We start from the raw sequence: 21,271 nt of genomic DNA, 5'->3' as shown, positions 1-21,271 counted from the left end.
TGTGAGCAAAATAATATTTTTTTATGCTAAATAAATATTGTGAGGGAGAAAAGTGCATTTAACCTTTTATGTGATGATAAATTGGAGCAGGGAGCAAAGGACAGATGTATTAGCTTAACATGGCACTGCTCATTTTTATGATCAAACTTATTGTCACCATTTAGTACATGCAAAAGAAATTTTTTATTTTGCATCTTGAAAATCTGACTTACTCTAAAGCAACAGTTAAGCTTAGGAGTAATATGTATTTCCATCTGCACTACAGTAATACCAAGAAGCCCCAGATAAGGAGACAAAACTCAAGATTCATTTATAGCAATTATCAGATTTCCACTTGAAAACATACAGCAATCTTTACTCATATGTAACCTCCATCATTGGGCAATTCAATTGCATTTTATCCTGTTACAGTTATTTTTTAAGGTGCGGTCACCATGAAAGGAGTCTTCAGTTAATTGTAGCTATGGGCTCTCCATCTTAACTTTGCATGTGCTCTCAGTTTAGGTCTCAAAGGGTAAGTTTCTGATACTTAACTAAACTTCTCCTTGCTTAAAGCAGATCACATCCTCTGCAGATCTGCTAGTAAAAGTCTTAAACGTCACTGTGGCCTATGCACAGGAAGAATATCAAAACCATTATGGCTAGCCCTGTTTTGCCAGCTCTTGTGATTTTGTAACAAGTTTCACAATATTTCCTAGTTTTCTTAAAACCTTAGCTGTACAGTTACACCACTACGTGGGAATCTTAGCTTTCATATTTCAAAAGGAATTTAGGAATCCTTACGAATGCAGGGAAGAGGTGGAAGTATGATTGAACTGTGGAAAACAATTTTAAAAGTATTTAAAATGTTGCAATGGGTTTTTTTATTATCTGTATTTTACAAGTCATATCTCCACTTAATTATGGAATCAGCATATAACCATATTCTTCCATGCAAACCGGTAAGAATGAACATCCCTCTTTTAGTGCACTGTGATCCTTTGGTTCCCCTACGCAGTGGTAGTGTTATGACTGCACAGCTCCAGCTGGGCACCTTGGTGTGCATAACAGTGCCACAGGCAGATCATTTCCGTGAGATGACACTTTATTTTCCAAATATCTTTGCCATCAGCTTAAGCTGATGTCAGTAACACATTGTCATCAGGAAACAAGGATGATAAGTTTAAAGCAACAGAGTTGCCAAGGAAGTGACTGAATGCAAATTAAATCTTAACTCTTGCTCAGATATACATGATTTTCTTTTTCAAATGTCCATAGCATTTTTACAAGTCCTCTGCATCATTTTACAATCTAAAGGTGGAAAAAACCGTAGTTCCTACAAAGCTTTCCCTCTCCTCTCTTTTTCCCTATAACTTTAAGCAGTACTTATAAAACAGTGAGCTTGCCAAGAATTTCCTTCTGGAATAATTTCCTTTAAAATGTGATGAGGAAGATTTATCTGGTAATTGCTAAGGATGGTTCTTGGATCTTGTAGCTGATTCTTTAGAAACAGAGTAGTTTGAAGACACTGAATTACTGGGGGTTAAAAGTTTAATGGCAAGTAAGTACATAACCAATGTGTCTTATTTACCCTCTTCCAAAGGAAAACTAAGAGACAGAGCTCCAAACACTGTTAAGAGAAACAAGAAAGTTAAGTTTTGAGTTAAAGAAAGATTTAGGAGAAGAGCTGAATTTCAGTCTTGGCATTTGCACAGGCAGACATCAAAGAGGACAAGAAAATGAGAAGCTGGGATAGGGTGTAAGGATGGGTACATTTATAACTTTCCTTTCCTTTAGGTTTCTAAAACATTTTCTTATAGTGTGGAAACAGATGGGATCCACCCACCAGGAGTTTATGTAGACGCGTTCACTACATTTAGAGATATATTATGAAAATATAACCCATCCCATACAGTAATGTAAGGGAGTGGGGGCACAAGAGAATCTGTATTTTCAAGGATGCATCTTTAATTTAGACCCTTTCCTATTGTCTGCTGAACACTGAATTTTGCAAATCTGGTAAAGAATTTGCAATCTGCAGAAAAACTTCAATTCGGGTTGATAATGGGTGAATAAAAGAAACAGGACAAACAGTAAGGATGTTAAAAATGTCCAAGTACAGCCATACAGGGGATGAAACAGGAGTTATATGAGCTCTTTACTTCTCTTATCAAGGGGAAGGAAAAAACTCCTCAAAGAACGCATGGCATTAACAATGGATTTTTCCATTATAAGGTATCTTTTGACCACTGTACATTGCTGCTGGGTGGTTTTCTGTGCTGCATCAAGCTGGGTCTTGATTGGCATCCAAATATGACAAGGCTTGAACTATCAAGCAATACTTACAAAAGATGACTTTATTTGTCTCCATTACAGTAAGCTGCCATGCTAGGGCACACCACTGGACTACTACAATGCTCAGTTCAAAGACATGACAATGTCAGAAGTAAAGAAGAAAAGCAGAAAAAATCTGATTAAGTCACTCTGATAATGAAAAAACACAAGTTCAGTCACATCTGCAAACAGTTAAATCTCTGGTGGTTGGTGATGATATATCAAGTAGAGGACAAAGACTAAATCTCTCTGGATTCATTGAAAAGGAAGAAGGTTTAGAAATACTTTTCTAAACAAACTGTTAACAGCATGTCTTGGCCCCCATGGAGTATTCAGTGGGAGTGGCAGTAATACTTCTCTCTTCCATTTATAAGAAATTCTCTCTAACAGAAACAGATATAGGAAAAAAAAAATCTTTTCTGATGTAACATTTGCCAAGCAAAAGTCTGCCATAATGATCTTTTCTGCTGTCCTGTGCTGAACAACTGGCATTCAGAGAAGATATGCATACTAATTAAATAGGATTTTTTTTACCTTTGCTTTATCTTTGCTTGTCGTGAGGGTGCATCCTTGTTGAGCAGCTAGCTGGCTGACAGTCCTGATAACTGCTGGTACTTGAAAACGCTCTCTTCCTGCCATGAGGATTGCTAGGAAACTAGTGCCAACACTTTCACCTTTTTGGTTTTCCTCTCTGAATCTTAACAGCCTTAAAACCCTCAAAATTTCCCACCACCTGTCCAAGATCACAGCTTGAAAGTCAGAGGCAAAAATGATCCATTCCACTGCTAAGATTTTTGAAAATATATGCCACAGTTATGTCATTTGTAATGACTTTGACAGAACAGTTCTATACAGCTGAAAATATTTCTGCCTCTGCTTCTCCTTCCTAAAGTCATTTTTTACTCATGGCTTAAATGATTTTTTTCTTTCAAAGGGTTATTACTTGCCATGGGGCAGTACCTTTGAATCTGTCAGCAGAAAAAGAGAGAAATCAAGCTAGATCCATAGCTGTTGTTGTTGCAGAGATGGAAACACAAGTTTCCTAGGTCATGCTGCACTGAGAGGGGATGTTCTTGCTTTGCTTCCCTAGAAATAAAGAAACATGGTATTCAGAGAATCACAGAAATGGTTTGGGTTGGAAGGGCCCTTTTAGATGATGTAGTTCCAACCCCTCTGCCAAGTGCAAGGGCATCTTTCACTACACCAAGCTGCTCACCCAACTTGGCCTTGAACACTCCAGGAATGGCGTATCCACCATTTCTTGGGGCAACCTGTGTGGGTGTGTCACCACCAACACAGTAAAGAATCTATTCCTCATATCTAACCTAAACCTACCCTCTCTCAGTTTAAAGCTAAACTTTTGTCCTACCACTACATACCTTGGTAAAAACTCCCTCCCCATCTCTCTTCCCCCCTTAGCTACTGGAAGGTGCTATAAAGTCTCCCTGTACCCTTCTCTTCTCCAGGCTGAACACCCCCAATTCTCCCAACCTATCTTCATGGGAGACGTGCTTCAGTCTCCCATTCCTCTTCATGGCCTCCCCTGGATTTAATCTAACAATTTCATGTCTTTCTTATGCTGGGGGCCCCAGGGCTGGACACAGCACTCCAGATGGGTCTCACCGGAGAGGAGCAGAGAGGCAGAATCCTCTCCCTCACCTTGCTGGCCTTGCTGCTTTGGATGTAGCCCAGGACACTTTGGCTTTCTGGGCTCTGAGTGCACATTGCCAGGTCATGTCCAGCCCCTGATCCACCAGCACCCCCAAGTCCTTCTCCAAGAAACTGCTCTCAATCTATCCTCTGCCAAGCCTGTACTTGTACTTGGGACTGCTCCAACACATGTGTAGATCACAGCCAACGCTGTAATACATGTCTTATGAGGACTTAGCAGCTTCCTAACTCTATCCCTTATTGCAGAGATACTAACAAAACCTGCCCCTATGCCCACCAAATTAGACTAGGCAAACAATTACAGTGATCATGAACATCAACGGGAGGGAGAAAAGCCACGTCAGCAGGCTGGATTGAGGTTTCCTCTTCACACCAGGTATCTCCGTACTGGAGTCACCAGGTAGACATTTAATGCAAATTCTGGTCCTCAGACAACTCTGAAGATTGGTATGGCTGCTTGCATGCACGGTAGGAGTAAGGAAGAAAACTGATTGGTTAATTGATTACACATACATGACATGGCCAAAGGAACAGCAGTGCAGCACATGTAGGTAGATTCAGTCCACTGATGCCAGCTAATCAAATTCATGAAAGCTCTACAGAAACAGCTCTGCTGAAGGCCTTGCTGGCCTAGGGAGGTGGTGCAGATCTTGGTCACTAAAGGATCAGAGGACCCTGCAGACAAGCGCCTGCGCCCACACAGGATCTTTCAGCACCCTAGGCAGAAGCAGGTCAGTGGACTGTGTCTTTCAGTGTAGGGTTGGAACCTCTGACCACAGCAGTTAACATGGACATGGGCAGTAGGGTTCAGTGAGGAGCCTGCCACTGGATGAGTGAACAGAGGGTTCAGCTTCCTGAATATCTTGGGTAAATGATTTCACTTTTTTGTGCTCATTTCTCATCTTCCCTGCTCTGTGCTCTGTTGGAAGCTGACACTGGGCACATGTTTGCTGTTTTGCTGGCATGACGGGGTGTAGACCTCAGCTGTAGACCAGACCGCACTAATGCCAGTAATGAACAATAGAGATTCATCTTCTCCACTGCCAAAGCAGAAAGAAAACTATTCTGAAACTCTTCAGGAGGTGTTTAATGGCGTTTTGTTTGCCTCCTTTGTAGCATCAAGCTTCATCAGCTGTTGGAGACAGATATAAAGGTCTGGGAAACACTTGTGCCTGAAGTTCCATCTTCAAAGCACCATTTAGACTTATGTAGATGGTTTTCGCACTGCTTCTGGGCCACAGTAAGTATCACAACCCACATTTTGCAGGGAAGGATGGGGCCACAAATTCTAGTGGCATGAGAAAACCTGTAACTGTGACAAACCAAAACTATGTTTTGTTTTTTTTTTTTAGCAATGCTGCTGCCTCCAATGGCGCGCCTTTTATTCCTTACTAGTTAGTAAATTTAGTTTCTCTCCTTCCTTTTATCTGAAGAAGGAGAAGCTGAAACAAATAAATATTGTTTTAAAAGTAAAGAGCAAGGATGCAATCAATGTTAAAAGGGTAAGCAAGAGTAAGTTTTTCCTGTCACTGTGTGCTGTTGCTCAATTTTTTTGCCACTTGTGAAACTGTCAGAATGAAGATTTACTTTGGATTTCTAGCAGATGCGAAAGTCAGATGCACTAAACTTTCACAGTGTCTTTCAGATCAATACAATGGTATTCTGAATAGATGAACCATTACATAACAACTTACCTTCTGAAAAATGCAGGCTTTGAAAAGTCTCAGGCTGAGTAAAGAGTTACTGGATACTTTCAACAATATTGCTCTTACTCATATGTCATGGAAAAAAGTGGGTAAATAGCTAGTCCTTGGCAGTACAAAAGAAAAAAAAAATAGTAATAACTCAAGTTTGTGATGGTGGTTGGTTGGAAAAAGATGCCTGAGTAAGGACATTAAGGAGAATAATAAATGACTGTATTGCCTCCTTTCTGAAACAAAAATTTAGACTTCATGCTGAGTTTACCGAGTTTACTCTTTGGCACATATTTTTGAGTCAGATGGAGAGCTAAGGGATGCCACACACCACAGTAAAGTGCAGAGCCATATGTGCTCATCCTAACTGCTCTATGCTTCCCTCAACTACTGATCTTGTAGCAAGTTACCAGCTTGTTTCCATTACCCTTGATATCTGTTGTACATCCATTCCAGTAATCTGATTTCTTACTATGAAGACAAGTTTTGGATACCTAGCAGACCTAAAAGCCAGATGTGCATCTCTGTACAAAAGTAGGTACTTCAGTGTATGACTGAGATATGCCGTAAATGATCGTAATTATTTTTTTGATGTCTTTTAGTCACGGAAAATATTTCTAACATTTTGTAGATGAGATACTGTACATTAACTTTTGAAAGACACTACAATTTGAAACCCGAATGCCACTTACAGAGTGACTTTTTGGAAAGTGATGCTCTTCACTTCAGTAAAAAAACCCCAACTCTTGGACCAGCCAAAACCATTGTTGCTATTTCTTAGGTACCCAAAAGTATGTTTTGTTTAGTTTGTTAAAGTGAGAAGAACTGGTCTGTAAAGATGAGTGGCGTTTAAAAGTCACATGCCAATGTGATAGTTGTAACACTGTAAAACTCAGGAGGTAATTACTGCAACACGGAAGGAGGCTTTCACCAGCTTTACCACCTTCACTCTCTATTAAGTACTGAATATCTGCAATTCTGGATTGCACCTGAAATATGTAATGCCTCAGCAATATCTCCACATGCAAACTCATTACTTACTGGTCATGGTTTAAGTGGGGCTTTATTAAGATAAAAAATTCAGCTAAAATATGGTGTTGGGATTTAGGAATTCTCCTTTGTTTTTTGCTTTTGTTATTTGTTTCTTGTTTTTATTTTTTTTTTTGTTTTGTTTTGTTTGTTGTTGTGGTTTTTTGTTGGTTTTTTGGGGTTTTTTTGGTTTTTGGGTTATTTTTTTTTTTTTGGTCTCTTAGGGAATTTTCCCCCATGCGTGTTGCTAGGAGACAATAACGGGATACTTAAGAGAGACAAAAGTTGTCACAGCTCAGAGAAGGGGGTGCAGCTGGCTACTCTCTCTTTACCTGGGGTTTCATGGAGGACAGAGATTACTGTGGAGATCTGGGAAAACAGATCTGGGTGCAAATCCCCTAACTCTCTTGTGCTGTCAGCATTCGCAGGGGAGACGGCCTGAGGCTGCTGTGGGGAGAACACATCAGCACTGTGGGGTTCTGTCTTCTGCTGCTTCTCTTCTGCTGTGAGTGGAGCTCTGTTCTTCAGGGCAGCCGCTGCACTGGGACTTTATTAACACCCTACCTCACTGAAAAAAGGGACTTTTCACCATCTGCTCGGGTGCCTCAGGGGAAAAACCCCAGGCTCCCGAGCCCACGTTTCCCGGCCCTGCTCAGAGCCGGGACGCTGCCGCCTCGTCCCCGCCGCTTCTTTGCCACTGCTCCGAGCTGTTGTCACGGTGTAGCCCGCACCCCTGCCTGCCCAGACCTCCTGTGCCTCCCGCTACAGCTGCAGAGTTTGAAACATCTCGTCCACCACCACGGGATTTTTGCTCATCCCTGCCATCCCAGCCTGGTGCTCCCGAGAGCCCCCTGGGGTCCCGGGATCGGTGCCATGGGGTTTGTGGAGCGAACCATCCCTTCCTCCGCCATCCCTTCCCGTCGGGGCCGAGCCGCCATCGCCGCGCTCCCCCAGCCCGCCCCACAGCGCCCCCTGCAGGCGCGGGGGAGTCACCGCACCTGCCCCCCGCCGGGGGCAGCAGCGCCCCTGCCGGCCGGGCCCGGGACTGCAGCAGGGGGAAAGCGCCGCGGCCGAGCGGGCCGGGCCGAGTTCCGGGCTCAGTTTGGGGCCGGTGCCAGCGCTGGTGGTGTTGGTTTGCTTTATTACACACACCAGTAATGAACTGCTGTTCCTATTGTCATCTCCTTGCCTGAGAGTCCCTTAATATTAAAATCATAATAATTCAGAGGGAAGGGTGTTACATTCCCCATTCCAAGGGATGCTCGGGCTTTCCTTAGCAAACCCCTGTCTTTCAAACCAATACAAATGGAGTGCAACATTAACAGCACATCAGCAGTGAAGGGTCTCTCTGATCAGTTTCTTAACTATGATGTGAGCTGTCTTAAAATATAGGAATAGAGAAAGATAAATCTGTAAGGATGTTATAATCTGAGAACCTGTTGCTTTACCTTAATGCATGCTGCAAGGCTTCCTGCCCATACAGGTCAAAGAAATCTGCCTGAAGTTGAGCTTTCTGGAGGCCTCTGACAATTTATTTGACCTGCAGATTATGCACTATTTGTTTTCCAGCCCCCAAACAGGTCCTTAAGACTGGCTCCAAAGTTTCAGTGCAAAATTTTGCATTGTTTTGTAAAGGCAACTCAAAGCCAATTTGGGTTAGATAAAAAGAAAAACAATGAAATTCAATCACTGTATTGATACTTTATTTCTATTTGCACAAGCTGAAGGGTAGGGCTCTCATCTTGATTTTAGGCTATAGCATTAAGGGAATTTCAGCTTGCTGAGCCTTCAGTTTCACACCTTCCAGGATTAACAAAGGAACCACAAACATGGTTTCACTGAAACTGAAAATAACTCTTTTAAAATTTTTTTTCTCTACCCCCTGCCTGAGCAGATAAAAGAGATGGAACTAAATTTACTCTATTTTTTTTTTCTTTATCCCAGACCCCCCTGTCTCCTGCTCTCATTTGTAGCATTTCTCACAAGAGGAAAAACTGTTGAAAAAGATTGTACTGAAAAAGCAGTCCTTGCAAAGCACAGTTAAAGCATGGGAAAGCAAAGGTTTTTCTGCACTATAGGTAACATAAAAGGGAAGAAGTCTAGAGCAGTGAGTAAGTATTATGAGAACCAAGCTGTCAAAACTGGCTTTCTCCTGTGGGTGAACATGAATACATGGAGTTTAAAATCCAGTTTTGTTTTTTGTTTTTTTTTTTTTTTTCCCATAAAAAGCTGAACTTTGGATAGTTGAGTTTAGGCACTTTCTAACTGTGCCTCTGTACTGCTGATACGAGCATTTGGCAAATGGCAAAGCATGCAACTCTCAAGGTTAGACAAATAGTGAAGCTGAGTTTCTGTATTCATCCTCATTCTTATACTTCCTCCTGGAAAGTCTGATTTATAGGTCTGATTTGGCACAGATCTGGAATTTTTTGTGATGACAGTGTTAGAAATGGTGGGAATATTTATGGGGATACTATGGGTCTCTTCCTGCTCACCACTGAAACTAGCAGCAGAATTCCTATAAACTTGATTGGAAGAAGAATAGGGTCCTGCTGAAGAGAACAGGGACTGGTGGTTCTCCTACAGGAAGAAAGGTAATTTTATGTCCCCAAACATGATCAGGTTACCCAACATATCTGAATTCCAGTGCCTGATTACTCACACACTTACCCTATTCAAAATGCAAAGTAAACCAACCCAGCTTTAGATTTCTGCTACTGCAGTTGGGTTAAGTTTCTCTTCTAGGTCTGCAAGCATCCAGACGTCAGCTGCCAAATCTCTGGGAAGGAGTGTGCTTGGCATTGCAAAGAAACTGACTGGCTGCAGAAGAACCCTTTATAGGTTCTTCTGCAGACTAGTTATCACTGGTTGATGGAGAAACATCTGAGAACAGGCAAAGATACTGGTGACCCACCCTAGAAGGAATACAGGAGGTTTTTCTACCCTTACACAAGATCAGCTAAACATTGGTATTTTCTTCACCAGGCCAGACAACTCTGCCTTGCCTCAGCGGTGATTTTCTTCCACTTCTGATCATTCCTGACTCTCTTGGACTCTTCTTCATTGTGCCCATGGATTTCTTGGAGACTAACATCCAGCATGAGTCTGACCAAAACGGCATTCCACAGGCCTAACAAACAGCATACCAGAATATATACGAAGATTTTATGTTTGCATGCATGTCTGTCTATCTCTCTCTCTCTCTAATCTATCACCATATATATATATACATACACACATATGTATGTGTGTATATATATATATATATACATACACACTCACAATGCCTTTTCCATTATAGATGAGACTGAGATGAGACTGCTGAGTAATGTTCACAGCATTATCCACTATCACCCTTTCTTCAGAACTGCTGTACAGCTGTTGGTAAGTACTAGGTGCTTGTATTGAAGACACCATGTGAACAAGGCCGGAAATATGCCAGTATCATTTTAAACTCACTTTTTCACTTCAGTGAAACATAGATGAGCCTGGTAAAACCACTCTCCAATCCACACAGATGGTAACAGTATATAACCACCTTACCACCTTTCCACCAGTCATCTTTGACTTGCCCAGAGTCATGTTATTACTGTTATTCACTTCCCTGTAAACTAGATTTATTTTACGAATGAGCATGTGTTTTCACAATAACAGAGACCAAAGACTATTTGTTTTCTTATATGTCCAGTCCAGGAGAGTGGCTTGCCCTAAGTGTCACGGACCAAAATGTAGCAGAAATTGTAGCTGTAGATACTTGGACTACCAAAATACCACTGGTTTTTTCCTTAGATCTGTGTTTCAGGGCTGCTTTCATAGGCAGTGAGTTTGCCGGCAGAGATAGAGAGGCCAAATCCAGAGGGGATTTTACCCCTGAAGTGCTCAGAGATTTGCAGCAGAATTGTAAAATTCAACTCTTACCAGCTTTCTCCAATTCAGCAGGATTTTCCATCTGCTCCTTCTCAGAAGCAGAATAATCTTTGAACACCCCTCGCTTTCACAATTATGAATTATTGTATTATATTAAAATCCAAGGGGAAAAAAAAGTAAAGAGTAGCCTGTGTTGTAAGCTTTATTGATTCTGGAACAACTCCTCTGGAACACTCTGGAATACTGTGAATTACAGACAAAGTCACAGAGGAGAAGGTCTGTGACACATTAGTCTTTCCAAAATCTTGCATCAGCATTATAAGCAATGTCATACATGGTAAGGAAAAGAATACTCATAAACCACTTCATTTCTATTATTTTTCCTCAAGAAACCAGGAAGTTGGCAATCTGATAATACTCTAAAGCTAAAGCATGAAAAGTGTGAACAGGTCTCTGTTTCACAGGTGAGTTTCAGGCATCCTATATTGTCTATATCCTATAGTCTATATTGTATTTTAGTCTAAATCTTGTACATTGTGCAACTTCAGCAATAACAATGGTAAATTTAGCAGAAAGAACTGGTACGTCTCAGTGTTTCACTGATTCAAGGACACAGTTCTTCAAAGTGTTACATTTAGGCTGTTCTTGATTTTATTTTTTTAAAAGCTAGAGGTTCTTTTCCTGTCTGATTAGAAGTTACTTTCTAAACCAGAACAAACTGCTAGGATCTTGGTGATGCTGGGATGAGTACATTCCTAAAAAAGCAGGTATCCCTACCACAAGGAGCAGTCTTAAATGCAGCTTTCAATGCTGAATCAAGCTTCTGCTGGAGCCTATTTCTCTGACATGCACCAAGTGCTTGCATATGCTCATATTTATTAAGAGCAAATAAATGACTAACAACTGAGCCTTACTTTCTATTTCAATGTAGTTAAGGATTCAAAGGAGATGAGGGATTAACTCTCAAATACTATCTGCACAGAGCTGCTAGAACTGGCCAACACATTCAAGACAGCAACTTTGTACCAATGCCAGCATATGAGACAATCCAGTCCCCTGTGCTGCAATTGTCGTGAATTTAGTGACACCTTGGATACCAAGTGCTTGCTTTATGTTCCAAATGGGAGACAGCTGGATGACTAGGGATCCTTAAAAAACCCGTCGTTGGCAGCAGGAGCCCCTCCAAGGACCTGGCACGTGGTGGAGAGCAGAGCTGCTCCATGAGAGGTTAACAAGAAGGGGTTGAGTGCGTGCTTGTATACTCTTTCCCTCTGGGAAAGGCCAGTCATTCCGCAGTGGCACTCATCTGGTTAATTAATGGCCAGGCGCTCGCACCCGCTCCAAGCCGCCTCAGCCCCGCGCTCGCTCCTGCTGCTGCCGTGCCGTGCCGTGCCGTGCCGTGCCGAGCCGAGCCCGCAGCTGGGTGACTGCAGCCAGCGGCATGGGCTGCTCGGCGCTACCTCCTCCAGCAATAAATTACACGGCAATCTGGTTTCTAATTTGTGTCTGCAATATTCAGCCTCTTAAAAGGGTCTCCTCAGCCATCACTTGCCCAGGTTAGTTCTCTCTACTGCAGTGCTGCTTGCAACTCTGCGTGGCAAAGGAACATGGCTGAAGCAGAGGAGCTGACAATGACATAGCCCCAGAAAACTGGAAAACACCTTTTATATAGTCCTCTGCTGGTAAAATGAGGGCTTTCTTTCAAGGTTTGCGATTTGTTTGAAATACCCGAACACATCTCTGCTGTCCAAAATCTCCAGCTGATTGCCAGTGACTGCTATTATCAGGAACTGCACAGGGTCTGAGCCCCACCCTGCTGTTGTCTCTGGATCCTGACAAATTATGCTGGCAGCTCAAATTAAAACAGTCTGAGCACTGCCTAAACCAACAACCTGAGCAGTGTGCTGTCTGGAAGGGGCAGCAACTCATAGATGAGGGCAGGTCTGTCTCCTTCCAAAAAGAGCTCTCTGAACTGCATTGGTTGCTGGCCTTTTTTTGTACACAGAGAGTATTTGTTTTTACTAGCAAAGAGGAAGAAAGCTTTACACGCCTCCAGCATCTAACCTCACTGGAAGTCAGCTAAGTAACAAAAAGCATCTGTGTGTCAAGAACTACACAGGTCTGGTGAGCAATTGCCAATAGGCCATACCCATTTCACTGCCATCTGATTTGTTGGATGATGTTAACCCTTGCAACCACGTGGCTCTTCCTGATCAGAATTTGCAACAGAAAATGCTTTTCCACTCTAGGAAATTAGGGCCAAAAGCAGGTGCAGCATCCCTTTGGCTCTGAGTCCTGCTTCTGAAGGGCATCCTCAGTCCAACCAGTGCCTCAGCACACTCAGGCTCAACACATGCTCCTGTGCCATTTGAGAGAGGGCAAGGTAATAATTAATAATTTACTAGAGGTGCATAGTACAATACTTTACCAAATACACTTGGCAGGTGAACCATCTTGCTGGTGACTACTTTGCAAGAAGAATACACTTTATTCTGTGCAAGAATAAAACAGTGATTGTGAAGCAGGTAACAGTATTTGTGAAGCAGTTAGATAGATACAAGGAGTGATTCCTGAAAAGAGCAGGACTGCTCAAGGAGAGGCTGAATATCAGTGTGGAACCCCTTTCATGCCTATCCCACCTTTAACCTAGCTATGCAGCAATCCATTACTTTAAGCATGGCATGTAAATCCCACAGTCTGACCTCAGACTAACTAATACCATGGTATAGGAAATCTCTCTTTAAAGTTACACTCCAGGCTAGAGCTGTTCAATAGTTTCCAAAAATGCAGATCTTTCACAACTTTTTTATTTAACCAGAGACTTCAAAAGAACAACAACAAAAATCACAAAACCTTTTCACCCATTTTCAGCTTATTTTTAAAAATATAATTTGAAAGGTACAAAGTAAAATCCAGTATCTCAGGCTTTTTGTCTGTGCTCAAGAGATGTTGGTGATGTGTTAAGGGCTAGGAATGTGCTGTGGAAACAATTCTAAATTTAAACAGCTGAGTTTGGGTAAGTCTGGAAACTGTCTAGAAATTTCTGTTTCTGTTTCTGCTTCTCTAATTTTTTACCTAGTTTTCACAGATAATTTGACAGAAATATTTTTCTTCATATTTTTGCTTCTCTTGCTGTCATCTAAACATTCCTAAAGCAATAATACAGATAAACTTGAGAAGGTAATTTTAGTTTTCTGGTATTTTAGGCATTTTTGCTTCATTTTTCTCTTAGTATGGGCAAAGACTCTTACCATTTCATACATGACCTCCAAGTGCTTTATATGTTCCAGAAGTAAAGGCAAGATTCAACTTTTGCTTGCATGTATTTCTCTGCGTAAGGTCTGCCATGAAGCTGACTCATGGTATTGCTGCAGTCCAGGGTAGGGCTGCATGCAGATCTGTGTGCAGGGAAACCTCTCCTCATCCTTTACAGCAATGCAAACGTAATTTCTCTCCTCTGGCTGATTTGCACTGAGGTCCATAGGAATCTCACAGATCTGTGTCATGCTCACAGTACAGATCTAATTTAGGTTTACTTTTATACTAACCCCTAGTTTCCTCCTGCTAAACCAACCCCTGGAAATATTCGCAGCAGGATGCAGACTCAACTCTGCCAGGTCTTCCTCAACAGAGTACTCTGGAATTATGATAAGGTCTCACTAGCCACGAAGTCTTTTAGCTCAGAATGTAAAAAGAGGGTAGCTACAGAAGGCTTTTTTCTGTTTCAGGTAATTGGATGTTGGGACCACTGAGGAATGAGATGACAGAGGAATGGTTGTGATTAATCAGAGCCATAAATATGATAAGTAAGCCATGATAAATATGATGAGCAAATACGATAATGAGGGGGAAACGGGAAAGGGAAAAATGGATTAAACTACATAGCAATATTCAAATAAGTTTGAATTCAAGTAAGTATTGAAACAGGGGCTTTCTTTAGTGTCAAAACTTCCAGATTTGGCTGCTCCGGGACTTTGAATTGTTTGAGTACACAGGATGGCTGCACTTCATCAGGACATCTAGGCCATGCTTCATAGTGCTTAAAGCAGAAGTAGGAGCATGGCAAACAGACAAAAAACTTCTCTGCCAGCCTCTAGTAATTTGCAGCTCAAAAATTGCTTCTAATGAGAAAGTCCTTTATGGATTCCACTGCCATGAGCTTGCCTGGTTTGTTCTCAAGGCCAAGTGCACTCTTCAGCATTCACCACGTCCTGGAGAATTGGGCTCTACAGCTTAACAATTCATTACAGGGAGAACATTTTTTGGTGTTTGTTTTGTCCACAACGGTTACCTTCCTTAGATACCTACTAATCCTTGTGCCAAACATGTAAGTAGTATTTACTTATCTTCTCTCTCCCCAACACGCATTCCTTCTGCAGATTCTTCTCACTCACCTATTTTCCAAGGAGAAAAGTCACAGCTGACTTTTTTTTCCATACCTTGCTGCATTTTTGTTTTTCCTTGTAGTCTCTTTAGTTCTGAAGACAACTGGATTAAGATAGATTTGATCCCATGCTTAACTTAAAGGACAAAAGCATTACTTCCTAAATGAAGGCATTGGAAACTAATGTATTAAGCCATCACAGCAATAGCAAGCTGTTATTAAATCAATGCCACATCTTTCTAGGTGATTCTCAATACCTAATTTCTCACATTCTAATTTTCATGACAATGATCTCTGGAAGGACTCACAAAAATTGTGGAGCTGTAAAATGATCCTGGATATGATGTACTAGTTACAGGTTTTCATTTTGTGGAGTAACAGCTACTGTGTTAATATTCTTAAACACCTGCTGAAAAATCAGTGCAGTGCTATACGTAAATGTGAACGCACATAGCTCCTGTTTGGGAGGACTCTAAAATCTCACCTGGTGTAGGTTTAACTGGTATGAAACGAATCTCCTGTCCACCCTCTCCTGTCCCTGTTGAGTTACCTCCCACACTAGCTCTTGCTCCTTGTCCAAGGCAGTGTTGCTTGGACTGCAGAGCCCTCTTCTGTGGTGCTAGCCCCACACTACCTTAAATCTGGATGCACAAACCCATACCGGCCTCCCTTAATGCCAGCAGTACACAGGTGTGATATATTTCTTTAAATGGAAGATCCAGTTTACCAAATTATCCAGCTTGCTTTCTTATGTAGTATATCCAGCTCCCCTGCCACTGCACACCAGCAATTTCCATTTACAACTGGGGAATGCCTTCAAATCTTGAAAGGCTGCTTCCTGTAAGTTCTCCCCCGCCTTTGCTCTCAAGGAACAGCAGTCTCCCTCACAAATAGCACCTTTTTGAGACCTGTCAGAAAGCCAGTCCTTAATCCATGTAAGGCAGACCACACTGATACAGGAGGGGGCTATTTTTAAACACCACTGTCCTGCCATAGTAGGTCAGCCCCCTGATGGCATCTAAGTAATATTGGATTCAGCTCAACAAATTTATCATCTCATAGAAAAAGCAAGAATGGTCTTTCTTGACAGGATATATCTTTGGTGTGGCTAATTCAATGTCAGTGACACTTTAAACTGAGTTACTGCTTCTCTGAGCTGGGCACTTTTAAGTAAGGGACCATAATTGCTGTTGGTTTTGTTTGCTAAGGAATCAGTATAGCAGCTCCCCACTTGAATCTGTAGGCTGGACATCTCTTGAACCTGGAAACCCCCTCCAACTCCTGCACTGGTGGCTGCTTTAGTTGACAATTTTTCCTCAGTGCTGGCCCCCAGTGATTGTATTTAATTCACCTGATGTATGGATAACACATGTTCACTGTATCATATGTGCATTCATATCCCAGATGCACCAATCAATACCCAAACCCCGCTTCCCAGCTTTGTGATTGCTAGGTAAGGGACAGAAAATACCTAGGTTTTGTAAATGCTTGTCTATATTTAGGTCACTATCTTCTGGAATTCTCTACAGTCATAGAAGTGGGGCCCTATAACAAATTTTGGGGCCACACATGTTATTTATCCAAAATAAGATAAATTAAGTCAGTTCACCTGTCCCCAGGCCACTGAGTCTGGGACTATTTACATTCCCAACTTCTGAGCAACTTGCAACCAGCATATTTTTAAAAGCCACAAAAATGCTTCCTTTTTCACCCAAAATTTTAGCCACCAATCCCCTTCAGGAAAGAAGCAGACACAAACAGTGAAGTGCTCTATACAGGAACAAGCCCAGAGAGAAGATGGCTTCAGACCTCCACTTTTAACCTCTTGTGTGCCTACTGAAGGCATCTTGCTAGGGTATTAGGAGTGGGCACCACTCAGCTCCATTGCTGGTAGGGCAGCAGAGGGATGCTGTGGTGATTCAGGCTCAGGCAGATGTTAAGAGCAGTGTGTCAGAGCAGAAAAACTTTACCAGTATCTGTCTGTAGCACACATGACATCCAAGTTGGAAGATGTGATGTGGCCTCTGCTCGAGTAAGGATTGGAAAACCAATCGCTCCTCATCAAAGAACCTCTCCAGGATGCAGAGTGTTAAGGGCTAGTTTCTGTTTTCTCCCAAGCAAGGAGACCTGGGTTCCCCTCTTTAGTAGTTGTCTCACATCTTCCTACTTCTCAAACCGGATTTGTACAGTGCTCTGAGTCTTGCTATAGTCAGTGTGTGAATTTTAGGGACTTCAGAAAGATCTGAAAGTCACAGCTTAAGCTGTGTATGTTTCATTTCAATGACATTAAAACATACACATTAGAAGACTCTCTGGTTTTAGAATCACAAATTCTATTTTAAAGATGTGTTTAGATATTTCTTGCCCTGATAGACCATGGCATCCAAGTACAGCCCAATCTTGCCTGCATCCCTAACACTGCTCTAACGAAAGGGCAAAGTCTCCTATTCACAGTTGACAGATAAAACATGAGTGCACAGAAAGGCTATGTATTTGCTGCAGACAAAACAAGTGGCTAACTCACATTCACTGGGGTTTAGAATAATGTCCTAACAGTAGACTCCTTTTTCTCTTCCTATGACACTTCGCTCTGTGCCAGAGAAGCATATAGTCAAGGTAACAAAGTATAAAATCAAATGCTTCAAAACCAGTCATCTTTCTGGTATTAAAGTTCATATTTCTGGTTTTGGATTTGTTTTCTTTACATATTCAGTGATGCACACTTAGAATTTACTCTGCAAATTTCCCAGCAAACTCATTTACCATGGTGATGGAAGCAAATGCACAGAGAACAAGCGTGTAGAGAACCCAGTGGTGACTGGATTTCTTTCTGTAAGTCTAGCATTCAACCAGTGTGATTGCAGAATGCTGGAGTAAGCTTCTGCTCATCTCAGAGACATACTGCAGCAGGTTCAAACAAATAAAGCACCAAGCTGAACTGAAATGCCATTTCTTTCTTCTTCTGAGAAAGGCCATACTGCATTTGAGGACTGACCTTATTTTAGCCAACCAGTGGCAGGCAGGAAACGCCTAACTTTTGTCATGTCACTCATTCTGAGGGAGCAAAGCTAGAAATTAACTCCTCTGCATTCTGACAAACATCTGCAGCAGACTAAGCATAGGAGAAAAACCAGCTAACAAGCTTATATGGAAAACCTGTTGCTCTGCAGAGTGCTAAGCAAACAAGTTGGTTCATGGACCCACACTAACCCTTAAAATAAGGCTGAATATTTTTTATGCTGAAGTAAAATTCTTTCAATCTAATTAACTGCATACATTGCTTACTATGTTTTATGAATTACCAGAAATAGAAACCAAAAAGGAAATATGTATAGAAAGGTCCAGACTGGCTGAGTCTAAAGGTCCAAACTCTCAAGGCCTTCTATTATGCCAGCATAAACCTACTGTAAAAGCTGCAATACACCAGGTGACAATATTAAATCCATAATGGCCTCATTGGTGTGAGATGCAGGGCACTAAGAAGCAGAGGACTTGATCTACTTCAGTGAAAGGTTTCAGGACATCATTTGGAAATGAGTGTTGTCTGGTATTCTGTTACATAGCAGTTGAAAGAAACAACAATAATGTAAACTTTTTTTTTCTTAATGTGGAGACATAAGTTTTTCAGAGCTATGCACTGCAGCACAGCACAGAGCTATGCAGCTCTGCAGTACAGTTCTGCCATAAAGGAGTCCCAATCACCAGCCATGGTGAGGTTTGCCTCTGGAGGAACATTCCTGGTGTTTCCACTTGAGATATGGCAATGTCTATGTTGACAGAAAACTGAGAACCGGCTTAAAAATATGCATCTGCTTTCCGCTGCCTGAAAATTAAATGGTTATAGCTTCCCCTCTTCTCTAACAAATTATATCATTTGCTCTTTTACAGTTAATATTTTAGAGAGAAAAATCCCTAATTCATTTCTTTTAAATCTGGTTATTTTAAATTTCCATTGACCTATCAGCAGGGTAGTGGACTTAAGAAAAATGTCTTGGAACAGCAGCAGCAGCAGCAGAAGCAGCAGAAGCAGCAGCAGCCATTCCTGTTACACTACAAAAGAAATCTGTAACCTGTGCCAGCCGCAGAAAAATGTAGCATCTGTTGATCACTGGGGGAACTGGGGGAAGAGAACTGAAATCCATGTGGGCTCTGCCATCTTCTGTTTCCCTTCACACCTCCAGGTGTGCGGTCCCCGGCACGGGCCGTGCCATCCGTCTGGGACTGGCACAGCTGCATCAACATCTCAGCCACGGGGGAGAAGAAGAGCTGGGTGTCACTTGAACAAGGGCAGGCTGTATGGGGCTGTCCGACTGGCAGTGCCCACAGAAACACAGGCCTTTTGACACGATGCCTGTGACATGCTAGAAGATGAGCTGGCAGTTTCTGTATGCCAGGATGATGGTGGATCCTAAACAGCCAGGCCCCTTCCTCACCAGGTGTCACTACACACATTCCTCCAAGGTCTGCACCAGCTGAGCTCATGGCTCAATTCAAATACTCTACTAAATGTGAAAACAAAAGTTTTAACTAAAATAGGGCTCAATCCTGCCTATATTTTACTCCTGGCGTAATGCAGCTCAGCAGGAAAATTTTCTGAAATCATGTACTCAGCTATGGAGCTGAGATGACAGTTTAGCTAGTAGATCAAACAATTACACAATTTTGACAATGCAGTGTCTGTGTTCGATTGTCTTAAAACTAGCAATATCACAATTATTTTCTGCACTAAAAGCCATCCTGCAGCAGATAATTTTGCTTGACTTCTTCATCAGCTAAGCAAAACCTCCAACTGTGAAAAAATATATATTCAGCAGAGTACTGATTTTCTCCTGCAATCTCCTCTCCTCCCCATTTATTCCTTCTTTTCTTCTCTATCATCAGTCTTTTAAGCATGCCACTGTGCATTCACATTTTTCTTTCTGCACGTGTCAGCTTAACGCTCTTCCTCAGAGCCCTCTTTCTCCGCCAAATCCCGCAAAGCAGACTTTAACCACTCATTTCCCGAACAGGGAATTCCACACACAACTTTGCACAAGCCAGGCTCTCCGTGTGCTTCCCAGACACTGTGCCGGAATCCCCCCTTCCCTCCAACAGCCCACGGCTAAGGACAAAAGATCAAGTAAAAGAAAACTGACTTACTGCTATGGCTTGGAGCCTTTCCTTGTGCAACTCTGCTTCCGCCATCCTGGAGAGAAGGACACGGGAGGAGAGAGAGGGAGACCGGTGGGTGGGAGGGAGAAACAAAAAGGCAAACAAAACCGAAACGGAGCGCACACTGCAGTCACCGGGGGGAAACTGGAGTAATTGCAAAGAAAGCCGAGCTTCTGTGTAGCAGTCAGCCACTTTTGGAGGCACTGCGAGCTGGCTCACGGTACGATCATTTTAGTCCCTGGACCAGTGCCTGCCTGGCTGCCTGTTTCCCAGCTGTATTGCTAACTGCATTTCAGTGCTGCTTCTGTGTGCTGGTGCTGTCACACAAACCATGTAGGCACTCTCCAAGCAGCTGAGCAGAGGGATAGCTCGCATGGCTATAATTTTTTGCGTTGACGTCTCAGCTCATTTGCTCCTCCTATGGGGTGCTGGGTCACGACAGGAGCTCGACATCAGCAGCGTGCACAGTAATACAAACCTGCCTGACTGCAGCAGAGGAGGCAGACAGCTGTGCCACAGCATGTCCTTAGCGAGCAGCACAGCGCGCAGGGAAGGACGGTGGTGGCACATGGCGCAGGGAGGGGAGCTGCGGCAGACACGCAGGCGGTGGCTGCAGCCCCCGCTGAAGCAGGTTTGGATAAGGGAAAGGACAGGGCTGCCAGGATGAGGGAGAGCGCGGACTCTGGGCGAATTGCACAGACAGTTGGGAGTGCAGTGGTAACATGGCACGCTGCAAAATGCTGCTGCAGGGCAGCCCTTAACAGAAGTGATGAAGAGCATCTGGATGGCGAGGGAGAAGTAAGGTGTTCACATATCCTGCATGCATTGCATGTCTTGATATCAGACATTGAAAGTGATAAAGCTGCGTGTACAAATAGTCTCACTGAGGAATCCAGTGTTATAAATACAGGAGAAGGAGGCAGGTGAGGAAATGATGGGACACCTGAGCCAGTATCACAAGGGTACCTGAGATTTCAAGCTTGGCTTCGGTTTTGCATGCAAACTCCTCACACTTTTTTAGTTTTTTGATTGTCTGCTTCCTTTTCTCAAAGACAGCAACGACGCCCCCCCCCACTCCCTTGCAGTCCTGTCCCATGGGGTGTCACTGCGTGGTTGAGCATGGGGCTGCTCCAGTAAAGGGGTGTCTCTGAGCCAGGGCAGC

General features: G+C 42.7%; 1 protein-coding gene across 5 annotated transcripts in view; it reads right to left on the bottom strand.

Annotated features, from left to right (window-relative positions):
- The window catches only part of PALM2AKAP2 (PALM2 and AKAP2 fusion), a 269,580-nt gene extending 249,043 nt beyond the window's left edge, over positions 1–20,537 (bottom strand). The window contains exon 1 of one of the 5 annotated variants that reach the window (XM_059873431.1): positions 20,098–20,537. In XM_059873431.1, coding sequence (XP_059729414.1) covers positions 20,098–20,142 — 45 coding nt within the window. In that variant the 5' untranslated portion in view covers positions 20,143–20,537. The remainder of the gene's footprint in view (positions 1–20,097) is intronic. The other 4 variants (XM_059873432.1, XM_059873427.1, XM_059873428.1 and 1 more) reach the window with 4 other exon arrangements.
- Between the last annotated feature and the right edge of the window lie 734 nt (positions 20,538–21,271).

This window comes from Haemorhous mexicanus, chromosome Z (assembly GCF_027477595.1).
Source record: "Haemorhous mexicanus isolate bHaeMex1 chromosome Z, bHaeMex1.pri, whole genome shotgun sequence".
NCBI classification, from domain to species: domain Eukaryota; kingdom Metazoa; phylum Chordata; class Aves; order Passeriformes; family Fringillidae; genus Haemorhous; species Haemorhous mexicanus.
The sequence above is the reverse complement of the archived record's forward strand: the minus strand, read 5'-3'. Positions and strand labels throughout refer to the sequence as shown.